At 48.4% G+C, this 20,120-nt stretch overlaps 1 protein-coding gene across 3 annotated transcripts in view; it reads right to left on the reverse strand.

Annotated features, from left to right (window-relative positions):
- The window catches only part of CASP7 (caspase 7), a 30,281-nt gene extending 11,245 nt beyond the window's left edge, over nt 1-19,036 (reverse strand). For 2 of the 3 annotated variants that reach the window (XM_077877583.1, XM_077877582.1), the window contains exons 1-2: nt 18,890-19,036; nt 11,378-11,487 (exon numbers count right to left, since the gene is read on the reverse strand). In XM_077877583.1, the coding sequence (XP_077733709.1) occupies nt 11,378-11,487 (110 nt within the window). In that variant the 5' untranslated portion in view covers nt 18,890-19,036. Of the gene's footprint in view, nt 1-10,496; nt 10,594-11,377; nt 11,488-18,889 lie in introns of all 3 variants that reach the window. The other variant, XM_077877581.1, reaches the window with a different exon arrangement.
- Between the last annotated feature and the right edge of the window lie 1,084 nt (nt 19,037-20,120).

The raw sequence follows: 20,120 nt of genomic DNA on the forward strand, positions 1-20,120 counted from the left end.
GCAAGGCTGCTGCAGAGATATGAAGTACAGTGTCACATTTAGGAAGAGACATGACTTCTGAAAGACAAGTGTTCAAGGGTAGCTCCTGCTTGCTGCTTCTGCATGCACACAGGAGAGGGGTTTTGCATGAATATTCCTCTTGTGTGTGACACCTAATGCTATTTGGAAACACTTGTGGACTGGCAAGTTTTTCCCCCCTCTTCCCCCTGCTGCTCTTACTTCCAATGGTGAACCTTAATAGCATGCCTCAGTTAAAAGAGCTGGCTGGCAGACCTAAAATTTGTCCAGTTAGTCACTCCATCATGACGTGCAGGACAGCTGCAAAGATCCACTTCAGCCTCTACTTCCAGGTTGAACCATGAAGGGGAGGGTCTTTAGTCAAATTAACATAGTACTGCAAGAAAGCAGGAGGAAGTTCTCTATGTCCTGATGTGGGAGGATTTCCAAGACGTAGGTTCAGTATGAAAGAAAACAGAGGGGCAGGACAATGAGAACTGTGTATTATCCTTTGGGGGAAAACGAAGGGGGAATATTGTATCTTTATGGTTGCTTGTATTTGCATAAAGACTCTTGAAAGGTGACATAATGGATAAACCCATTAATTCCAGGGCCGGACTGCTGGTCTTTGAAACCCGATGGCACCATACAGCTGAGTGATCATGGGTAAGCTACTTAACCTCCCTATGCTTAGCTTCCTCCTCTGTAAAAAGGACAAAATTACACCTTCTGCTTCACAGCTTACGAACAAGTTGATAGTCACAAAGCATTTAGAACAGTGTGTGGCCTGGAGCAGATAGTACATAAATGTTATTATTATTACTAATGGTATTTGTTGTCTATCATAAAGAGTTGTCCCCTGCGTAATAGGGGGCCGGGGCCAGGGTGGCAGGATGGAGGAAGAATTCGACTGTATCTCCTTTTTAGTACATGTGAATAAGTTAACTAATCAAAGGATTAAAATAAAAATTATATAGTAGTTAAACATCACCTGCTGCAAATGGATTTAATTATCTGGCCTATTTTGGAGATTACTGGATTCCTACTTTTTTGTGCCACTCGTTGAAAGGGCTCCTCAGAGACCCCGTGATTCTGTTTTTCACTGTGATTTCACATGTGATTGGATTCCCTAGCCTTTTGGGCTGCTGCTTCCTCTCCACCTCAGTAACAATGGCAGTCATAAATATGGTCATAATAAGTACCATTTCAGAATCCTCACTACCATGTACACATGACCTCAAATGGTCTTTATAACTCTGTAAGGCACTGGCCCCATCTCACAGGAAAAGAGGACATTAGTTTGTCCAAGAACACAAAGCCAGACAGGGGTGAGAGCCCAGACTCACTCACAGGTCCAACACCAAGTCCCCTATTCTAGTAGTTCTCACCTCTGTTAAAATCCAGATTCCTGGGCCTCACCCTAGACTTAAGAGAATCAGAGCCAGGCCTGGGTGTTTTCCTGGAGATGCTCACATCCTCTGATGTCAGAGGGCCTCAGCACTAGCCTGTCTTCCCACCTCTTGGGTCCTCTTTTTTTTTTTTTTTTTTTTTAAGGTTTTATTTATTTATTTGAGAGAGAGCATGAGCCAGGCGCTACGGAGGCAGAGGGAAAGGGAGGAACAGACTCCCTGCTGAGCTGGGAGCCTGACGTGGGACTTGATCCTAGGACCCTGAGATCACGACCTGAGCTGAAGGCAGACACTTACCAACTAAGCCTCCCATGAACCCTTGTGTGGACCCTCTAGACTCTAACCTTCCCCTGCTGACCCCTGCACAGGACAGAGAGTTAGCTTGCCCCCTCCTGTCAAAGGCCACTTTCAATGTGGGTGCTGCCTTTGGTACCTTTGGTTCATGGCCAGGAGGTGGAACCAGATACATGGTGGAAGGTGGAAGGTGCCCCTGGGCAGCAGCGAGACTGGATGCGGGGTCATGGGTGTGATTTACAACTGTCTGTGAAACCTGCAACGTCTCCTGGGAGGGCAGTCACACAGAGCTTGAAGCTGAAGTTACTCTGACAGCACAACCGAAATGCTTCCAGGAAATGCCACCCTGCATGCAATGCCACCCCCACTTCTCCTTTGTTTACACAGTGTTTGGAGAGTCCCCTGCACTGCCCTGGTGGCGCAGTAACTCAGAGTCGGGGAGGGAAGCTTTGCAATCCTAGTGCCAGCAGCTTATAAAGAGTTACTGTCTGTTTGGAAATCAATTGCCAGGGCCAAGCAGATCATCAGATAAACAACTGCCCTCGGACAGGAATGAGGGCCTCAAGGGCTCCAAAGAGATTGTGCTAATTAATTAGCCACTGCAGGAAGATGGCAACAGTCCACAGCACAGCAGGTTTGCCCAGCAGTGGGGAAGGAGAAGGGTACTAAGAAGCTTTCAAAGATCCAGATGAGAAATTTCTTCAGCTGATGATCCTCCCCCACCCCTCAAGATAAGATCTTCTAAAAGTAGTCATTCTTGTAGTTCTAAGTTCATATGACTTTTCTGCAGAAGATCCTGGAACATGTATGCACTGCTATGGCACAGACCCCAAAAAGGAGGGCATGAGCTTCTTCCTGGACTAGGTCAATGGAGACCAGCCTTTTTCCTGAATCTGACCAAGAGGGCAAACGGTGGAAGAGCCACTTCCCATTTCCCTACGTCACCAGCAACAAGTATCAATAATATTTGTGTAATGTTTTATGCTTTACGAAGCCTGTTAATACTCACTATCCCATTTATTCTGCAAAGTACAGATGAGGGGTACAGAAAGACATTGCAAATACAAGCTGGCCATGGTATTTTTTAAGTCAGATTCTATTATTTCCCATTTCTACCTGCTTGCCTGCCCCCCCACCCCCACCCCTTCTCCTCTGCCTTTGCTAATTCTCTGCTGATAAATCCAGCTTTTATCTTGACCTTTTTCACCTTATGAAGACTTTGGCCAAGATTACTATGCCAAAGAAGAAGAAGAAGAAGAAACATGTGTTTTGAAACGTGCTATTAAGGATAAGGATCATGGTAAGCCAGAACAGTGAATTAAAAGTTCTAAATCCTCTTAAAAGCTCCTGTGTTTCATAACTGGCTACAGATTAAAAAAAAAAAAATCTGGCCATAAAATCGCTGTTCTTTGGGCCAGACAAGCAAGAGTGCAATAACCATGATAGCCTAGCAGAACAACGTAGCAAGTGTTCGCAAGTGTGAGCTAAAATGCAATGGGTGGTTAATTTACTGCAATGCTTCCTAACCATCTTTCTTGTTTCTAGGTGTTGTGTTTCCTCACCAGTAGGAGCAAGTGCCATTATCTTCTCTTCCCAGACATATTCAGATAAGCTCAAATCTCTGCTAGGAACACAGATAATGACAGCATTGATTATTAGGAAGAAACTAGATGATCCTAACTTCTTAGGTTAGAGACCCATTTTTTTTTTTTAAACCTCAGATTCCACGGAGTGAGGCCAACTCAGTCATTTCAACAAAGTCAAGAGGCAAAAAAATTACAACCAAACTCTGATGGTTATTTGTACAAAAAGACATCCTTGGAGAGCCTACAGCAACTCATACCAGGAAACATCACAGGATAAAAATACTCTGCCTACTTTATGAAGAAGTAAAAAAACTCAGAGAGTGCACAATGAATTTTTACAATCCATTCTGGGTGTGAGTATAATTTTCCCCATCACCGGAGTGGATAAATACAGGTTTTATCCTCTTACAGGATCCCCTAGGCTGCTGGAAATGTGAATTATACCTTTCTATATTCGGAAGGGAATAGAAACATGCAAACCTGCTACTGTTTATTTTCTAAAACGTCTCCATGAATAGGATCCCCAGAAGCTCTATCTGTTTGCAGACATTCATCAGCAGGAAAGTAAACACACCACCAGGCACACATTTCCCCAGGGCTGTTTCATTCGGAACTAGAGCTCTGGTTTTCGTAGCTGCTTTGTCTAAATATTTTTGGGATGATTCATTCATGGTTTCAACATTTTAACAGCGGGTATCCCCGACAGTCCGGACATACCAAGTCACAGAGTGAGGCAGAGAGGAAAGGAAAGAGTGAAGGTGGTACCTCGTGTCTCCATCCGCAAGCACCCCCCTGTGCATCAGAACTAGGCTTCGCCCAGCAACTATGGGCAGCGAGTTTCCTTCTTCTCTGTAATAATAAAAACTCAACATGCTCGGGGCTCAGCAGGGGACAGCAGACTGGAACAGCCCGCCCAGCCCTGAAGGCCCGTGACTGAATCAGCAGTGAACTGCACGCTAGAGTTTTCCATAGGACCATTCACACTGAGGCTGGGAAAGTCACACTGGCCTCCCCTTCTCTGCTGACCGGCAGAAATGCCCAGGCTCCACACTGCTGCATCCTCCCCACCCCGGGACAGCTCCCTAGGGACAAAGTGACTTTCTAGGAGCATAGAATCCAAAGTGGGTGGGGGGAACCCCAGATGTCCACAAAGATGCAGCCAGAAGCATCATTTTAAGAGTGATAACATGGAAACAGGGGAATGGCTAAGCAAGAGACTGAGTATCAGAAGAACAAAATCCCACACAGCTATTTAAAGTGATGAGCATGCAGATGTGGGTGACCCACCAAAGTGCCAGTCTACAAAAGGTGGCAAAACAGTACACGTGGAAATTGCAAAAGTGGAAAATTATATGTAAGTAAATGAACAAAAATAGGAGGTGACTTCGTGGAGGATCACTGTTCAAATTCTTTGGGTTATTTTTCTCCTTATAAAGGTGCTCAAGGTACTAACACAAATGAAAGAAAAGGTGGACCAAATGGCCTTAATTTTCAAATAAGGCATATAAACTTTTTTAATGGTCTGGAGTAAAGTGAATGGTCTCGCAGTTACTGTACCTCCACATGCAAAGAGGAAAATGTGGACACATAAAAATGAAACAATTATTAAGCAATGTTTCAACATTGCTTTTCTCAACTTCCTGGTTCAAGGTCTTGGGCAGTAGAAGGGTGTGAAACTGAGAGAGAGGAGCTGCAGCACCTGCTACTCTAGGCAAACCCAACCAATTGCTGTCCTCAGGTATAGAGAAACTTGGCTCTGTACATTCTTTTCTGAAATTCAAATTTGCAAACATACACCTACTTTGAGAAACAGAGTTGCTTAAAATATGCTAGGGAGAAAGAGTCTTTCCCCCAAACTTATCTACATACACGTTTCCCTCCTCCCCTTTGAAAATGAAATAGAGAGACCTCTGACAATAAAAATTGATAAAAGGGGCACCTGGGTGGCTCAGTCAGTTAAGCGACTGACCCTTGATTTTGGCTCAGGTCATGATCTCAGGGTCATAGGACCAAACTCCTAATGGGGCTCCGTACTGGGCTTGTAGCCTGCTGAAGACTCTCTCTCTTTCTCTCTCTCTGCCCCTCCACCCCCTGCTTGTGTTTGCCTTCTCTCTCTCTCTGAAAGAAAGAAGGAAGAAAGAAAAATAAATAAAGAAAAATATTTTGATAAAAGACTAAAAAAAAAAAAAAATCAGCCAGGGGTAAATCAAGAACAGAATTCCCTTTCAATAGCCTAGAACTGATGTCTGTATTATGGCTGCAAGCTCCAGAACTTAGAACGGCTAACAGGACGGCCCGCGTTCTTACAGTCACTGCATTTATCTTTTCCACTTTCAGAGGAAAGGCAGAGCAATTCTCCACAACAGGTGCATGTTAGACAACACCCAGAACTCCAGCGAGCTCGGAGTTTGAACATGCAGGGCCACACTGTACATCTCTTACTTGTGACCACATGTGTCCTGGGGAAGCAACAGGCCTTCTAAACTAAGAAGCTTTAGTTTCTTTTCTTTTTTTTTTTTTTTTTTTAAGATTTATTTATTTATTTATGATAGACATAGAGAGAGAGAGAGGCAGAGACATAGGAGAGAGAAGCAGGCTCCATGCTGGGAGCCCGATGCGACTTGATCCCGGGACTCCACAGGACCATGCCCTGGGCCAAAGGCAGGTGCTAAACCACTGAGCCACCCAGGGATCCCCAGGAGCCTTAGTTTCAAAGTACTTTTCTTCTTCTTTCTTCTTCTTCCTTCTTCTTCTTCTTTTTAAGATTGTACTTATTTATTTTAGGTGGGGAGGGGCAGAGGAAGAGGGAGAGAGAATCTCGAGCAGACTCCCCGCTGAGCACAGACACTGATGTGGGAGCTCGATCTCATGACCCTGAAGATCATGACCTGAGTGGAAACCAAGAGTCTGACACCTAATCAACAGAGCCCCCCCGGTACCCCTCAGAGTAACTTCTCTATGACTAAACTTACTTCCAGAAGAGTGTTTTAACATTTTTATTGAAAATGAAAACCCGGTCATTTACTTTCCTTCTTCATTTTTTTCTTTTAACCGTACAGCTCATTTTTCCCCTTCTGGGAGAGCCATAACCTAACATGACTGGAGATATTCTACATGTGCGGAGCTTCAAGGTTTCTAGATCCTGTGTCCATGCTTTAGAGGTGTGGCTCCCTGCTCCTGTAATGGGTACTTGGCTTTCTTTACCAGAAAGCCCATCGCTAGCCCTGTTGGAAAGCTGTCCATCCCTCAGCTGAAGTGAAGCAGAAAGGGAGCACTTTCAATGAAGAATTAAATTTGCTGACCCAGTTGGGTAGGAGAAAAAAACCGCTCTGCTGGTAGATTACTGTGGTTGAAAGGCTCTACGCCACTGCAGTCGTGACTGGCACTTGATTTAAGGGGTGGAGCACTGGACCCAAGTTAGACCTGGGTCTTGGTCTTGGTCTTGCTGGGTGACTATGGGTAAAGCACTTAACCTCTCTGGTCTTAACTTTCCTTGACCATTGGAGGTGGGGACTGGACAAAGCACGTTTTCAGGAGTCTTCCAGTTTTAACATTACAATGGTATGATTTCTTCCCCATCAGGAATGACATATGGTTTCTTCATCAGGCAATTCAGCAAGCGGATGGTTACTTTATTCAATTCTCACAAACAATCCCATGGAAGGCATTCACATCCCTATTATGCAAATGAGAAAACAGGCTCGACAAAGTCAAAGGACCTGCTAGCCCCTCAACTGGTGATTGGGAGGCCAGGACCAGAAGCTGGGATGTCAGCCTCCATATCACCCCTGCTCCCTGCTGTCGTTTTAGGTGGTGTCATCACTGCTGCAAATACAGCAGTCAACCTCTAGTACCGTTATATGTACAAATTCGGGAGCCAGGCATCCAGTGCTCTGCAGTCTGAATTTGAAGACTTCCTTTATGGAAAATCAACTCCCTGGGTATATTTTAACATTCCTCTTCTTTTGGGGTACCCAGCCAGACCTAGCCCCTTTTAACCAGAGTGTGATCAAATGGCTTTTGCTTCATTTGGAACATAGTCTTTGGAATGAGCTCAAGGTCTGTGATCTTTGTTCTTTTCTCTAATTCCAAAGCATTGCTTCTTCTGAAACATCCTCCCCTCCACAGGAGAAGACAAGCCACCTGGATCTTTCTTATAATTCTACAAAGAACACATAGTCTTACAGGAATCTGTTTACATACAGCCCTTAGCTGGTGGAGAAACCCGAGTAGCAATGGAGGAGAAAGAGTTAGAAGCCAGTGGCCTTCCCTAAATACACTCAAGGAGCACAAAGGGAGGAACAACACAAGGATGACATGAAGCAGAAAGCCCAGGGGAGCTGAACAAGTGTCTCAAAACGTGGGAGTTTATCAAGTTTTGAAAACGAGGATTTCCCCCAGCCCCCTTCCCTTGGGAAATGGAAGGATAAACACACCCCTCTGCAGGGACACAGAAGGCTGTGGGGAAATCTGAGTGGGTAAAATCTGTTTGCTACTTTGTCTTCTATTTCTAATTAATACTGACCTTGGGCGGAATCGAGAAAGGTTCCTCTGATTTCACAGCTCCACTGTGCCCCAGAGAGGACATGCAGGAGGCTGCTGGGCAGGGGCCGTCTTGCACCTGCCATGGCTCCCGGTGGTGTCACCAGGTCCAAACTCACCCTGTCCATGGGCCTCCACCCACATCCCAAGAACCTGTCCTTTGAGGCACAGTCTGATCATCACTTTCATTGTGGCCTGGCCCTGGCAGGCAGGCTCTTCCTATCCCCTACTAACTCCAATTCCAATGCATCAGGTTCTCCCTCCTCCCTCCCTCCCTCCCTGCCCCTACACCCCACGCTTCCCAGTACACTACAGTTTTCAGCCGTTTCTGTAGCTGCGCTTAGACACTCAGTAACAACATGAGTTTACACCAGGGCAGGGACCACACCACTACCCTGGAGGGCAGGTACCCTGTGCCAGGAGCTAGGGTTACCTTGAAGCCCTCTTCAAATGCACAGATGATTCTAGGCCTCGTTCCATAAACTGTGGTTCATAATGAATGGACACACTGATTTCTTCTAAGTTGTTTCTGTTTACAAGTCCAAACATTTTTATTCATTTTAAATTAATATCTTGAATATTTTTCTTTTTTTTTTTTTTTTTTTAATCTTGAATATTTTTCCTTTGTGGTTTCCTGTGTTTTCCAAATGTTCTTCAGTGATGAGGAAATTAGAAAATACTTTAATAAAATTAGTGGGGTTTTTTGTTGTTGTTTTGTTTTGTTTTTTAAAGTAAGTTAAAGAACAGCCGGGTTTACTCAGGGCCCAACAGAATGGAAATAAAACGATGCTGTGGTGCCATCTAGTGACACTGAGGTGACAAAGCCAAGATAAGTCTGAAAGCTTAAAACTGCCAGGGGCCAAGGAGTCCTCCCAAGGCTCTGGGGAGAGGAGACTTCTTTCTCATTTCCCAGAATCCCTGAGGTCCTCAGGGGAAGGCGAGTGTCCTCAATTACAAATGGGCAGGAGGTGCCAACTTTCCCCCCATCTTGCCTTACCTGACAGTAATTCTGACACTTTGGAGAAGGGAGCTGGAGATGGGATAGGCTGGGTGGGGTCCCTGCCATCAGGGGTGGAGAGTACTGGAAGTAGCTCCTGACTCACCTACACACCTGACAGGTGGGATACTTCTTGTCCTGCACTCTGCTGAGGGGACCACGGGAGCGGGTGCCGTATTCAGGTCACCGCAGTGAGTGAAATTCAGCGGAAGAAACAATCCCCGTTAGAATCTCAAGACACAGAGCTGGAGGTGCAGGGAGTCGACAGGCCAGGTGTGACAGTGGACACCTGCTCTTTGTGGCAAGTCCCATTGTTCAGAGTTGCACTTAGAGTCTTGGCCCATCACAGGCCAAGTCCCTGGCACCACCCAAAACCGTCATGTGCTCTTGCGCAGCAGAGCCAAGGCAGCAGGAATGTTCAGGGAAATTATGAAAGGCGGCAAACGCTGGTGCCATTCTGACACTATGACAATAGAAATAGGGATTTCTTCACTTCTTTCTCTAATCAGAGGGCTCAGGGGTCAGCAGATGACTTCCACTCTTCCTTGGGGTTCAGGTGCCACTTTCCTCATCATCTCTCTCCTCTTCGGCCATTCTTTCAAAGTCCCATTCCTTTTACCTCTGGGACCTGCGGCATCTCTGGGGGTCCGGCCGCTCCTCTCCACCTGATGCATCTTGCCCCCAAGAGCTGCAACAGCTCCCTGCCCTCTTCAGGGTCTGCCCCGCACTGCAGCTCTGGCAATCCTGAACGATTTTCTTTTCTTTTCTCTTTTCTTTTCTTTTCTCTTTTCTTTCTTTTCTTCTCTTTCTTTTCTTTTCTCTTTTCTTTTCTTCTTTCTTTTTCTTTCTTTCTTTCTTTCTTTCTTTCTTTTCTTTCTTTCTTTCTTTCTTTCTCTCTTTTTTTGGTAAGTAGGTATGGTTCATTAAGTCACTCTACTTTTTTTCTTTTTTTTTTTTAATTTATTTGAGAAAGAGAGTGAGCACAGAGGGGGAATGAGAGGGAGAAGCAGACTCTGTTGAGCAGGGAGCCTGGCGTGGGGCTTGTTCCCAGGACCCTGAGTTCATGAGCTGAGCTGAAGGCAGACGTTGAACAAATGAAACAACCCAGGCACCCCTATTTTTCTCTTTAAGATTTATTTAAGAGAGAGAGAGTGTGTGTGTAAGTGTGCAGGGGCAGGGTAGGGACAGAAGGAAAAGGAAAGAGACAACCTCCAGAAGACTGTGCTGAAAGAGGAGCCAAGTGTGGGGTTTGATCTCATGATCCTGAGATCATGACCTGAGCAGAAACCAAGAGCCAGTCATTTAACTCAGAGCCACCAGATGCCCCTAAGTCACTCTACTTCTAAAATTCTTTCATGACTTCCTTGCTCTTAGGATTGATTCCAAATCCTTAATGTGACTTACAGGCAAGCCCTTCTAAATCTGGCCCCTGCCTATTTCTCCTGTCTCCTCTTCTGCCAGCCATCCACATCCCACATTCCTGCCAGCACACAACACCACCCTGATCTCAGGCACCCACCCACCCCCTCCCCAACTTCTTCCCTCTATCAAGTCTCAGCATACATCACATCTCCCAGGGGACATTCCTTCACCCAAGACCAGGGTGGGTCCCTTTTTCAATTTTACTCCCCAAGTTCCCTGCTCTGTCCTGCCTCCATGCCAGCAGCATACCTCAGTTTCTTGTTGCATAGCCGCCTTCCCTGCAGGAATGTGACTGTCTGGGGCTGGGGCCATGTGGATCTTGTTGACCTTATTTCCAGCTGCAGCCCTAGGCCAAACACAGAGCCTGGCACATTAAGGCAGCAGCTGAGAGTCCTAGTTGAGAGCTTGGTGTGAGAGACAGGTGAATGCAGGTTCAAATTTGGTACAGGAGACTTCTCTCTGTTGCTCCATAGATACTTAATGAGTGAATGAAATAATGAATTAGTGACCCAAAATGGCATTTGACATAGTTAATGTTACTTATTTATATATTTAAAGATTTTATGAGAGATATAGAGACTGAGAGCATGAGCAGGGGGAGGGGCAGAGGGAAGAGAAGCAGGTGCTCCATTGAGCAGGGAGCTGGAAGCAGGCTCAATTCCAGGACCACGGAATCATGACCTGAGCCAAAGGCAGATACTTAACCGACTGAGCCACCCAGGCACCCCTGACATGGTAATTTTAAAGCCAGATGAAAGAACCTTCCATCTTACTTATGTAAAAAAGAAAGGAAAAACCTAAATTTTAAGGGTATATCACAAATCCAAGTAGAAATTTATGTGAATCAACTGTCTCCTTGGTAGGTGGTCTGTGCATCATGTAATATAGGGCAGGGCACCCCCGTAATTTCATTTCCCCTGCACCTGGGCTTGCCCTATGAGACAGGGAGTGCACATGGGAGCCCTCCTGTTGTCACATACAGCTGACAGGACTCTGTGCAAATCTTCTACGCTCAGCACAGGTGTCCTGCCCAGAACATCCCCCTCCCCACACACGTGCAGAATGGCAGAGGCATAGTGGGCTGAGGAAGCCCAGGGCCCCTCTTTCATCCTGCAAAGAAGGAAACTTACCTGAAGAGTGATGGGACAAAGGAGGACCGGTCTGGCCTCGCATCAACTGCATCTGGGCTTTCTGAGTCCCCAGCTGCCTGCTCCATACCACAGTCTTGATCATCTGCCATCTGGAAAGAGAAAAACAAACCAGAACATTGGTATCTAGCGCATTGCTGGCCTCAGGATATTTTTAAGCAGCACTTCCTAGGTGTTAACAGTTTTTAATTAAGCCTGGAGGTGAGCAATCTTGCATACACAGGCTCTAGGGCTATTGCATCAACAATTCATTCAAATGCTTGAGCACCAACTTTATTTCAGGCACTGTTCCAGAGATGGATGAGACAGCAGCAAAGGAAACAAAATCTGTGCCCTTAGGGAGCTTCTCATCCGACATCCAAGATTTTGTTAAAAGTTCCCTGTGTATAAGAAGCTGTGGATTTTTTGTTTCTTGGGTGATCTATAAAGAACTTCTTAAAATCAACACCCAAGAAACAAAAAACCCAATCATGAAATCGGCAGCAGACATGAACAGAAATTTCTCCAAAGAAGACATATACATGGCCAACATGCATATGAGAAAATGCTCTGCATCACTTGCCATCCAGGAAATACAAATCAAAACCACAATGAGATACCACCTCACACGGGTGAGAATTGCGAAAATTAACAAGGCAGGAAACAACAAATGTTGAAGAGGATGTCGGGAAAGGGGAACCCTCTTGCACCGTTGGTGGGAATGTGAACTGGTGCAGCCACTCTAGAAAACAGTGTGGAGCTTCCTCAAGAAGTTAAAAATAGAGCTACCCTATGAACCAGCAATTGCACTACTGGGGATTTGCCCCAAAGATACAGATGCAGTGAAACAGCAGGACACCTGCACCCCAATGTTCATAGCAGCAAGGTCCACAATAGCCAAACTGTGGAAGGAGCCATGATGTCCTTCAACAGGTGAATGGATAAAGAAGATGTGGTCTATATATACAATGGAATATTACTCAGCCATCAGAAGAGATGAATACCCATCATTTGCTTTGACGTGGATGGAACTGGAGAGTATTATGCTGAGTGAAGTAAGTCAATTGGAGAAGGACAATCATCATATGGTTTCACTCATACGTGGGATATAAGAAATAGTGAAAGGGATTATAAGGGAAAAGAGAGGGAACTGAGTGGGAAAAATTAGAGAGGGAGACAAACCATGATAGATTCCTAACTCTGGGAAACAAATAAAGGGTTGTGGAAGGGGAGGTGGGTGAGGGGATGGGGTAACTGGGTGATGGGCATTGAGGAAGGCACTTGATGGGATGAGCATTGGGTGTTATACTATATGTTGGCAAATTGAATTTAAATTAAAAAAATGAAAAAAAATAAATAAATTAAAAAAATGTTTTAAAAAAAACAAGAAGCCGTGGAAAGTCCGTCAAGGTCTGTAGCAACAAGAAACTCCCCCCATATTTCTGACAGGCTATAAACTGCTCAGCCTTTTCCTGGCATCACTCAAACCCAATTAAAAAACAGTAGGAATCTGGGATGTAAGCTTTCTGTATTAGATTCTTTTATTACATGTTTCTACCAAAATAGATTTCCAGCAAGTTATTTTCCTACTCAAGAATCTTCAAGAGATCCCTACCGTCTAAAAAGTTCAAATCTGGGGCACCTGGATGGCTCAGTGGTTGAGCATCTGCCTTTGGCTCAGGTTGTGATCCTGGGGTCCTGGGATCGAGTCCTATATCAGGCTTCTCACAGGGAGCCTGCTTCTCGCTTTGCCTACGTCTCTGCCTCTCTCTGTGTCTATGTCTCTCATGAATAAATAAATAAAATCCTCAAAAAAATAAAAACAAAAAAACAAAAAAAAACCCCACAAAGTTCAAATCTAAACTGATCTCCCTAGATTTTAAGACCCTTCATCAGGGGATCCCTGGGTGGCTCAGTGGTTTAGCGCTGCCTTCGGCCCAGGGCATGATCCTGGAGACCCGGGATGGAGTCCCGCATCAGGCTCCCTGCATGGAGCCTGCTTTCCCTCTGCCTGTGTCTCTGCCTCTCCCTCTCTCTCTGTCTCTCATGAATAAATAAATAAAACCTTAAAAAAAAAAAAAAAGACCCTTCATCATCTAGTACTGGAGTCTGCAAACTATGCCCACCACTTGTTTTTACAAATAAAGTTTTACTGAAAAACAAAGATACCCATTCGTTTATATATTGCCTATGGCTGCCTTCCTTTCACAACCAGAATTGAGCAATTGTGATCGAGACCATGTGGCCTAAGAAGCCTAGAATATTTACTACCTGGCCCTTTACAGAAAAAGTAGGGTCTCCTACTAATCTACTACTTTCTCTGCTTCAAAGAGTTAAAAATAACAGTAAGAATAGAAACTGACTGGGGTCCCTGGATGGCTCAGTTGGTTGAACTTCTGGTTTCCAGCTCAAGTAATGATCTCAGGGTGCTGGGATTGAGCCCCACGTCAGACTCCCTGCTCTGTGTGGAGTCTGCTTCTCCCTCTCCCTCTGTCCCTCCCCCCTGCTCGTTTGTCTTCTCTCTCTCTCTCAAATAAATAAAATCTTAAAAAAAGAATAAAAACTGACTCATTATTTATGTGTTTTATAAGCATTATCTTATTTAATATTCTCAATAATGCTGTTAGACCACCCCTGTGATCACTGCTTTTTGACACATGAGGTAGGTGAGGCAAGAAAAAGTTACATAGCTTGTCCCAAGCTACATAAATAATTAATAGTAAGACTTTGATTTGAAGCCAGCCATATCCACCCCAGAGGACCTCCCCCCCTTTACTATCATACCATGCACCCTCTCAGTGTCCTGAAGCATATTATGTTCATTTCAGGTTCTATCAGGGCTCATAGTTCTTTCTGGAAGTCACCACCTGTACATTCACTGGGCATGACATCTTTGCCCAGCTCACGAATAAACAGTTTTCAGAATTCAGCTTAAATGTCACCTCCATAGGGAGGTCCGCCTTAATTACACCGATCTCATCAGCTCCTCCCACCCCCTTTCTCCCTGCCTTCTATTTTCACTCTGCTTATTGTTCAGCTCAAACACAACAATTCTAATCTCATCAGGGCAGAAGCACCCAACACACAAAAGGTGCTTACTGAATAAATATTAATTGAATGGAAAGCTGGAAGAAACCAATGTCCCAAGGGAGGAGAAACAGCCAAAAGGGATGTAACAGGTTGGGAGCAGAGCCTGTGCTAAAGTCCTTTTTCCTAAATCACGTCCTGTTTCCTTCCTGATGAAGGGCTCAACTTTTAGTAATGGAGGAAAGCCCCTCCAGGGCCCAATTTCTTCTGTTTTGATCTCTGAGAGATTGTAGACTGGGCCACAGTTGGCAAATGCAGGTCTGCATTCCCGTTAGGCTCACCCTGGGATGTTTTCACTGTCGGAGAACAAGAAGGCATCCACTTGACAGAACACATTGTGCCCCAGAGCACAAGTAAGGACTTCTGGAGGTGGGAAGGAGAAGGAATCCAGCTTGAGAGGAGGCGCCCAAGATGTCAACATGCCCACCTCGTGGAATTCTGAGTGGCATTATCATGTCACCTTGCAGCTTACCTTAGTGGGGTGAAGAGAATGGGGGTGGGGGGGGAGAGGTCCCACAGCAGCTCTCTACAATGACTGAGAGGAGCCATGTGGCCAACTTGTTTTTCAACACCTCATGAGCCCCCCCACCATTGCCACCAATGAGTGGCTGGTTGGTGGCAGATTTTTCAGATTAGAGTGCAATGTTTCTTGAGAACAGAGATAGCCCCGTCCCTAAATCAAATACACATAAATTCAGGCATGCAGAAACTCTTCATAGTTTTTTTTTTAATTTTTTTTTTTTTTTTATTTATGATAGTCACAAAGAGAGAGAGAGAGAGAGGCAGAGACACAGGCAGAGGGAGAAGCAGGCTCCATGCACCGGGAGCCCGATGTGGGATTCGATCCCGGGTCTCCAGGATCGTGCCCTGGGCCAAAGGCAGGCGCTAAACCGCTGTGCCACCCAGGGATCCCCTCTTCATAGTTTTCATTTCATCTCATTTATGCAGACTCAGTTACTTTTTTTTAAATATTTTATTTATTTATTCATGACAGACACAGAGAGAGAGAGAGAGAGAGAGAGAGAGAGAGAGAGAGGCAGAGACACAGGCAGAGGGAGAGGCAGGTTCCATGCAGGGAGCCTGACGTGGGACTTGATCCCGGGTCTCCAGGATCATACCCCGAGCTGAAGGCGCTGCTAAACCGCTGGGCCGCCGGGGCTGCCCCGACTTAGTTACTTTTCATGGGCATTGTTATTAGCAAAGCACAGAAACATTTTAAAAGATAACAAGTTAAAGTCATACAAGATTCATCAGAAAAAGACACTACCTCTGACATGTGGTCTTTAAGCCTTGAGCCTTTTGCGGATGCTAACAATGTGACCAACTTTTAAAAAAGGACAATCCTAAGCAAACAGCTCCTAAGAAAGCCAGATGTTTGTTCTGATGTTGCGGGGAATGCTGAGAAGAGTTTTGGCAACTCCCCTTCATTCACTCATTGAATATTTATTGGGGGGATAACACAGCAGGTTGTGTGCTAGGAGCAGAGGATGAAGCTGGGACCACATTGACCTGGTGCTGCCTTGACAGGGAGCAGGTTTTAATAAAAGGATGGCACAAATGTCGAGCTACCCTGTGGTGAGTGCCGCAGGGACCAACCATCCGAAGCCATACCAGGGGACCCTCCTGAGCCTCGGAGGAATTAAGGAGGGCTCTCAGGGAAGGAGATATTTGACCTGAGGTTTGAGAAGGGGAAGCAGAGAGGGCAGGGATGGGGTGCTGCAGGCAGAGGGGAACTGCACACACGCTCCATCAAAGCAGGGGTGCAGCTTAAAGTCCTTGTCCCTCCCAGCCACATGGAGGGGACTTTGGACTTGGCTACCAAGACATAAAATTCAGTCTCACTTCTATGGTTCAGTGTGGGAGGCTTTCCATGAGCTTTCCCCCCAAACACTAGGCAAGAGAGTCTTCCGTCTGAAACCTACGGCCTCTTTCTGGATTGATGCTGAGCACTGTGTAGGGGGACAGCAAACATTCAGTGACTTTCTTACTCCCATGAGGCCAGGCTTGATTTCTGGGGAAAATCAAGTTCACCCAGAACAAGGGTGCTGACCCAGCAGGGTGCCTGATGTCGGCCACATCATTTCAGCCAAGCCAAGATGTGGTGTTGACCCTGTATTTCCACTCATACTCAGAGCCCACCAGGAAAATCTATCTATCTCAGCTCTGCTGTGCCTAGATGGGGCAGGCCTAGTGTTGTTTTCCAGTGTTCATTCTCTTTTAGGGTTCAGGCCATAAAGAACAGTCAGCACACAAGTGCTCCTGCTCATCCAACAGTGCATCTGTCTTCAATTACATGTGTCGATCTTCTCTCTAAATGAATCAGTACGTGATGCACATAAAGCACTAGCACTGCCAGGAGCTCCACGTAAGCACTCCCGGTTAGCTCTTGTCATCCTTATTGTCATTAGTATCCAGTAAGATTCGAACTCTTTGCGAACAGAGAGTGTATCTCAACTAGAGTGTATCTTAATTACCCTTTTTTGTTTCAGTTATAGAAAAGTTCTGGACAGAACATAGTGGACACTCAATAAATCTTTCTTTTGGGCAGCCCTGGTGGCTCAGCGGTTTAGCGCCGCCTGCAGCCCAGGGCATGATCCTGGAGACCCGGGATCGAGTTCCACGTCAGGGTCCCTGCATGGAGTCTGCTTCCCTCTCTGCCTCTCTCTCTCTCTCTGTCTCTCTCATGAATAAATAAATAAAATCTTAAAAAAATATAAATAGATCTTTCTTTTTTTTTTCTTTTAAGAGAAGGATGGGGGGAATTGGCAAAGGGAGAGCAGAGAGACAGATCTTAAGCAGGCTCCATGCCCAGCGCCGTGCCTGATGCAGCGGCTGGATCCTGAGATCATGACCCGAGCTGAAATCAAGAGTTGAATGCTTAACTGACTGAGTCACCCAGCTGTCCCGATAAATATTTTTTTTAATAAATGTTTTAATTAAAATGTACTTAAAATGTTTAAATCATTCAGTGTCTGAATAAATTATTGACACCGGACAGGAGAACACAACCAAATTGAGAGCCCAGTCATGGGAAGAGCAGATCAGGGATTAAACTGGCTCCTCCATCTACTAGCCATGGGACCTTGAACAAAGGGGCTCAATTTCTTTGAGCCTCAGCTTCCTCATCTGTGAATTGGGAAGATAATGATGCCTAAGTCACAGGCTGTGAGATGAATGGAAAAACGCATGTAAAGTACTAAGTACAGTATAGCACATTCTAGATGTTCAATAAACATTCCTTATTATCACCACTGTCAGCAGAACTCAAGACCAAGAACACATTCAACTGCCAACCTTCATGGATATTTTAAGCAGCTTTTACAGAGAATGAAAAAATATTTCTCTGGTGATTGTTCCTAAACGTGTTTTAATAGGCGACTGGTACATATCTGGTAGGAAATCACTTCTGGCTATATCCTGAACTTTTTTTCCATGAGTGGGAGGACTTATTGCATCTACTTCCTCTGAAAAGTGGCATGACGCAACTTGCCCCCCACTCTTGCCCCAGTGAAGACAATCTCCCTAAAAGGCTCAAAGAGAAGCAGCCCTGAGGACCTTTCACCTTTGGCACTTGGAGAAGGCGCCCCTGGTACTTGGGTACCCCTGTCACCAGAGGCTCGCAGCACTGCTAGGAGGCTGGAGCCCCTGCCCATTGCAGAAGAAACCTGGGTTTCTTCAGAGAGTTTAAGTAACCTGCCCAAGGCCACACAACTAACAGGAAGCAGAGGTGGATTATGAACCCAGGTGAGGGCTGTTCATAGGGGCTGAAGGTCAGCAGACCCTGAAGGAGGAAATAGGCTGTAAGTAAATAAAGGACAGGGCCACACAGTCCACCAGAGCAAGAGTTCAAGGGAAGAGCCTGAGCATGGCCCACACAGAGTAACCCACAGGTAATTTTACTGCTCCGTTACGATAAACTTGAACACAACGGTGAAAGGTTGCAAGGTCGACTGTGGTCCTGTTTTTTTCACCTCCTCAAGAGATCTTCAAGGGCCCTGCACCAGCGGCCCCAGGCAGGAGGTCAGCAGCTCCTGCACACTGAGCCCTGACCCAGGCCCTCCTGCTATATGCACCGGTGACCAACTTCCATCCTCCCGGCGCCCCCCAGGCCGCGATCAGCACCGTTCCCATTTGACAGACGGGCACAGCGAGGCCCGCGGCTGACTCAGAGCGGCGCGGGGACCAGCGCCCAGGGTGGTCCGACAGCGGGGCGCTAGCGGTCAGCCGGGCGAGACCGCCACCCCCTCCCTCCCGGCTCCCTCCACGCCCCCTTTCCCAAAAGCCGAGCTGCAGGGCTGTCCCGGCCCGCGGCCAGCAGGGAACCGAGGGCCGGCTGGGCTGGGCTGGGCTGGGCTGGGCTGGGCGGAGCGGAGCGAGCTGGGCCGGGCCCTCTCCCCGGACTCGGCGCGAGGGGGGCCGCGAGGTTACCGTGTCCGCAGCGGCGGGCGGCGGGCGGCGGGGCTGGCGTCCGTCTCGGTCCCTCCGCGGATAGGGTCTGGGGCCGCCCGCAAGAAAGCGAAAGTAAAAGCCCGGGCGGCCGAGGGCGGAGTCGCGCGGGCCAGTCCCCGGGGCGGGGCGGGGTCGGGGGCGGAGCCGGAGGCGGGGCGGGGCCTGGGAAGGGGCGGGGCCGGAGGCGGGGCCTGGGGGCGGGGCCGGGGCCCGGGGGCGGAGTCGTGCGGGCCAGTCCTCCGGGCGGGACGGAGCCGGGGCCGGGGGCGGGGCCTGGGGGCGGGGCCTGGGCCGGGGACGGGGCCCGGGGGCGGAGTCGCGCGGGCCTGTCCCCCGGGCGGGTCGGGGTCGGGGTCTGGGGCGGAGCCGGGGCCGGGGCCTCGGCTGGGGGCGGGGCCGGGGCCCGGGGGCGGAGTCGCGCGGCCAGTCCTCCGGGCGGGACGGAGCCGGGGCCGGGGGCGGGGCCGGGGGCGTGGCCGGGGCGGGGCCGGGGGCGGGGCCGGGGGCGGGGCCGGGGCACCACCTCCCGCTCCCGCGGCCGCGCTCTCCCCGAGGTGTCTCGCGCACCCCGAGGCCCGCCCCCACGCGCGCCCGCGCCCTGCAGAACGCGGCGGGCCGCGCGCGTGGCGGGGGACGGGGCAGGCGCCCCGGCACAGTTGGCCGCGCCCCCGGACGGCGCCCTCGGAGAGTTGGGAGAGTTCTCCCGCAGCCCCGGGAGAGCACCTGCACCTGCTGAGCCCGCGGCGGCGCCCGCAGCGACCCGGGGGCGCGCTCTGCACACCGGCCGCGCGCCGAAGAGCGCGCCCCGCGGACTTGGCGGCGCTCGAGGACCGGACGCCCGCCGGGCTCCCCGCCTCCTCCCCTCCCGCTGCGGCCCCCGTCCGCACCCCCACTCGGGCCTCCGCACCCGCCGCGGGGACCCCGTTCCCACAGCCAGACGGCGTTTCCCCCGCCGGGCCCCCGACCCTGGGAAGGGGGTGCTCGGCGCCCGCAGCACTGGAGTCCCCGTCTCCGGGGCCGGCCTGGAGTCGCCGGTGGGCGTGCGGTGTCCACTCGCGGGGGCGGCAGGACTCGAACTCCGCTCTCGGGTGGCGAGCTCCCGCCTCGCAGCGCGGCGAACTTGCCGGAGGTCCCTCCAGAGTAGTGAGCGCCCCCAAGTGCCGGCCACTGGGCATGGGGCGTGACCCGGCCCACCGCGGGCGGGGCCTGC

The sequence above is a fragment of the Canis aureus genome, chromosome 29 (genome assembly GCF_053574225.1).
Source record: "Canis aureus isolate CA01 chromosome 29, VMU_Caureus_v.1.0, whole genome shotgun sequence".
NCBI classification, from domain to species: domain Eukaryota; kingdom Metazoa; phylum Chordata; class Mammalia; order Carnivora; family Canidae; genus Canis; species Canis aureus.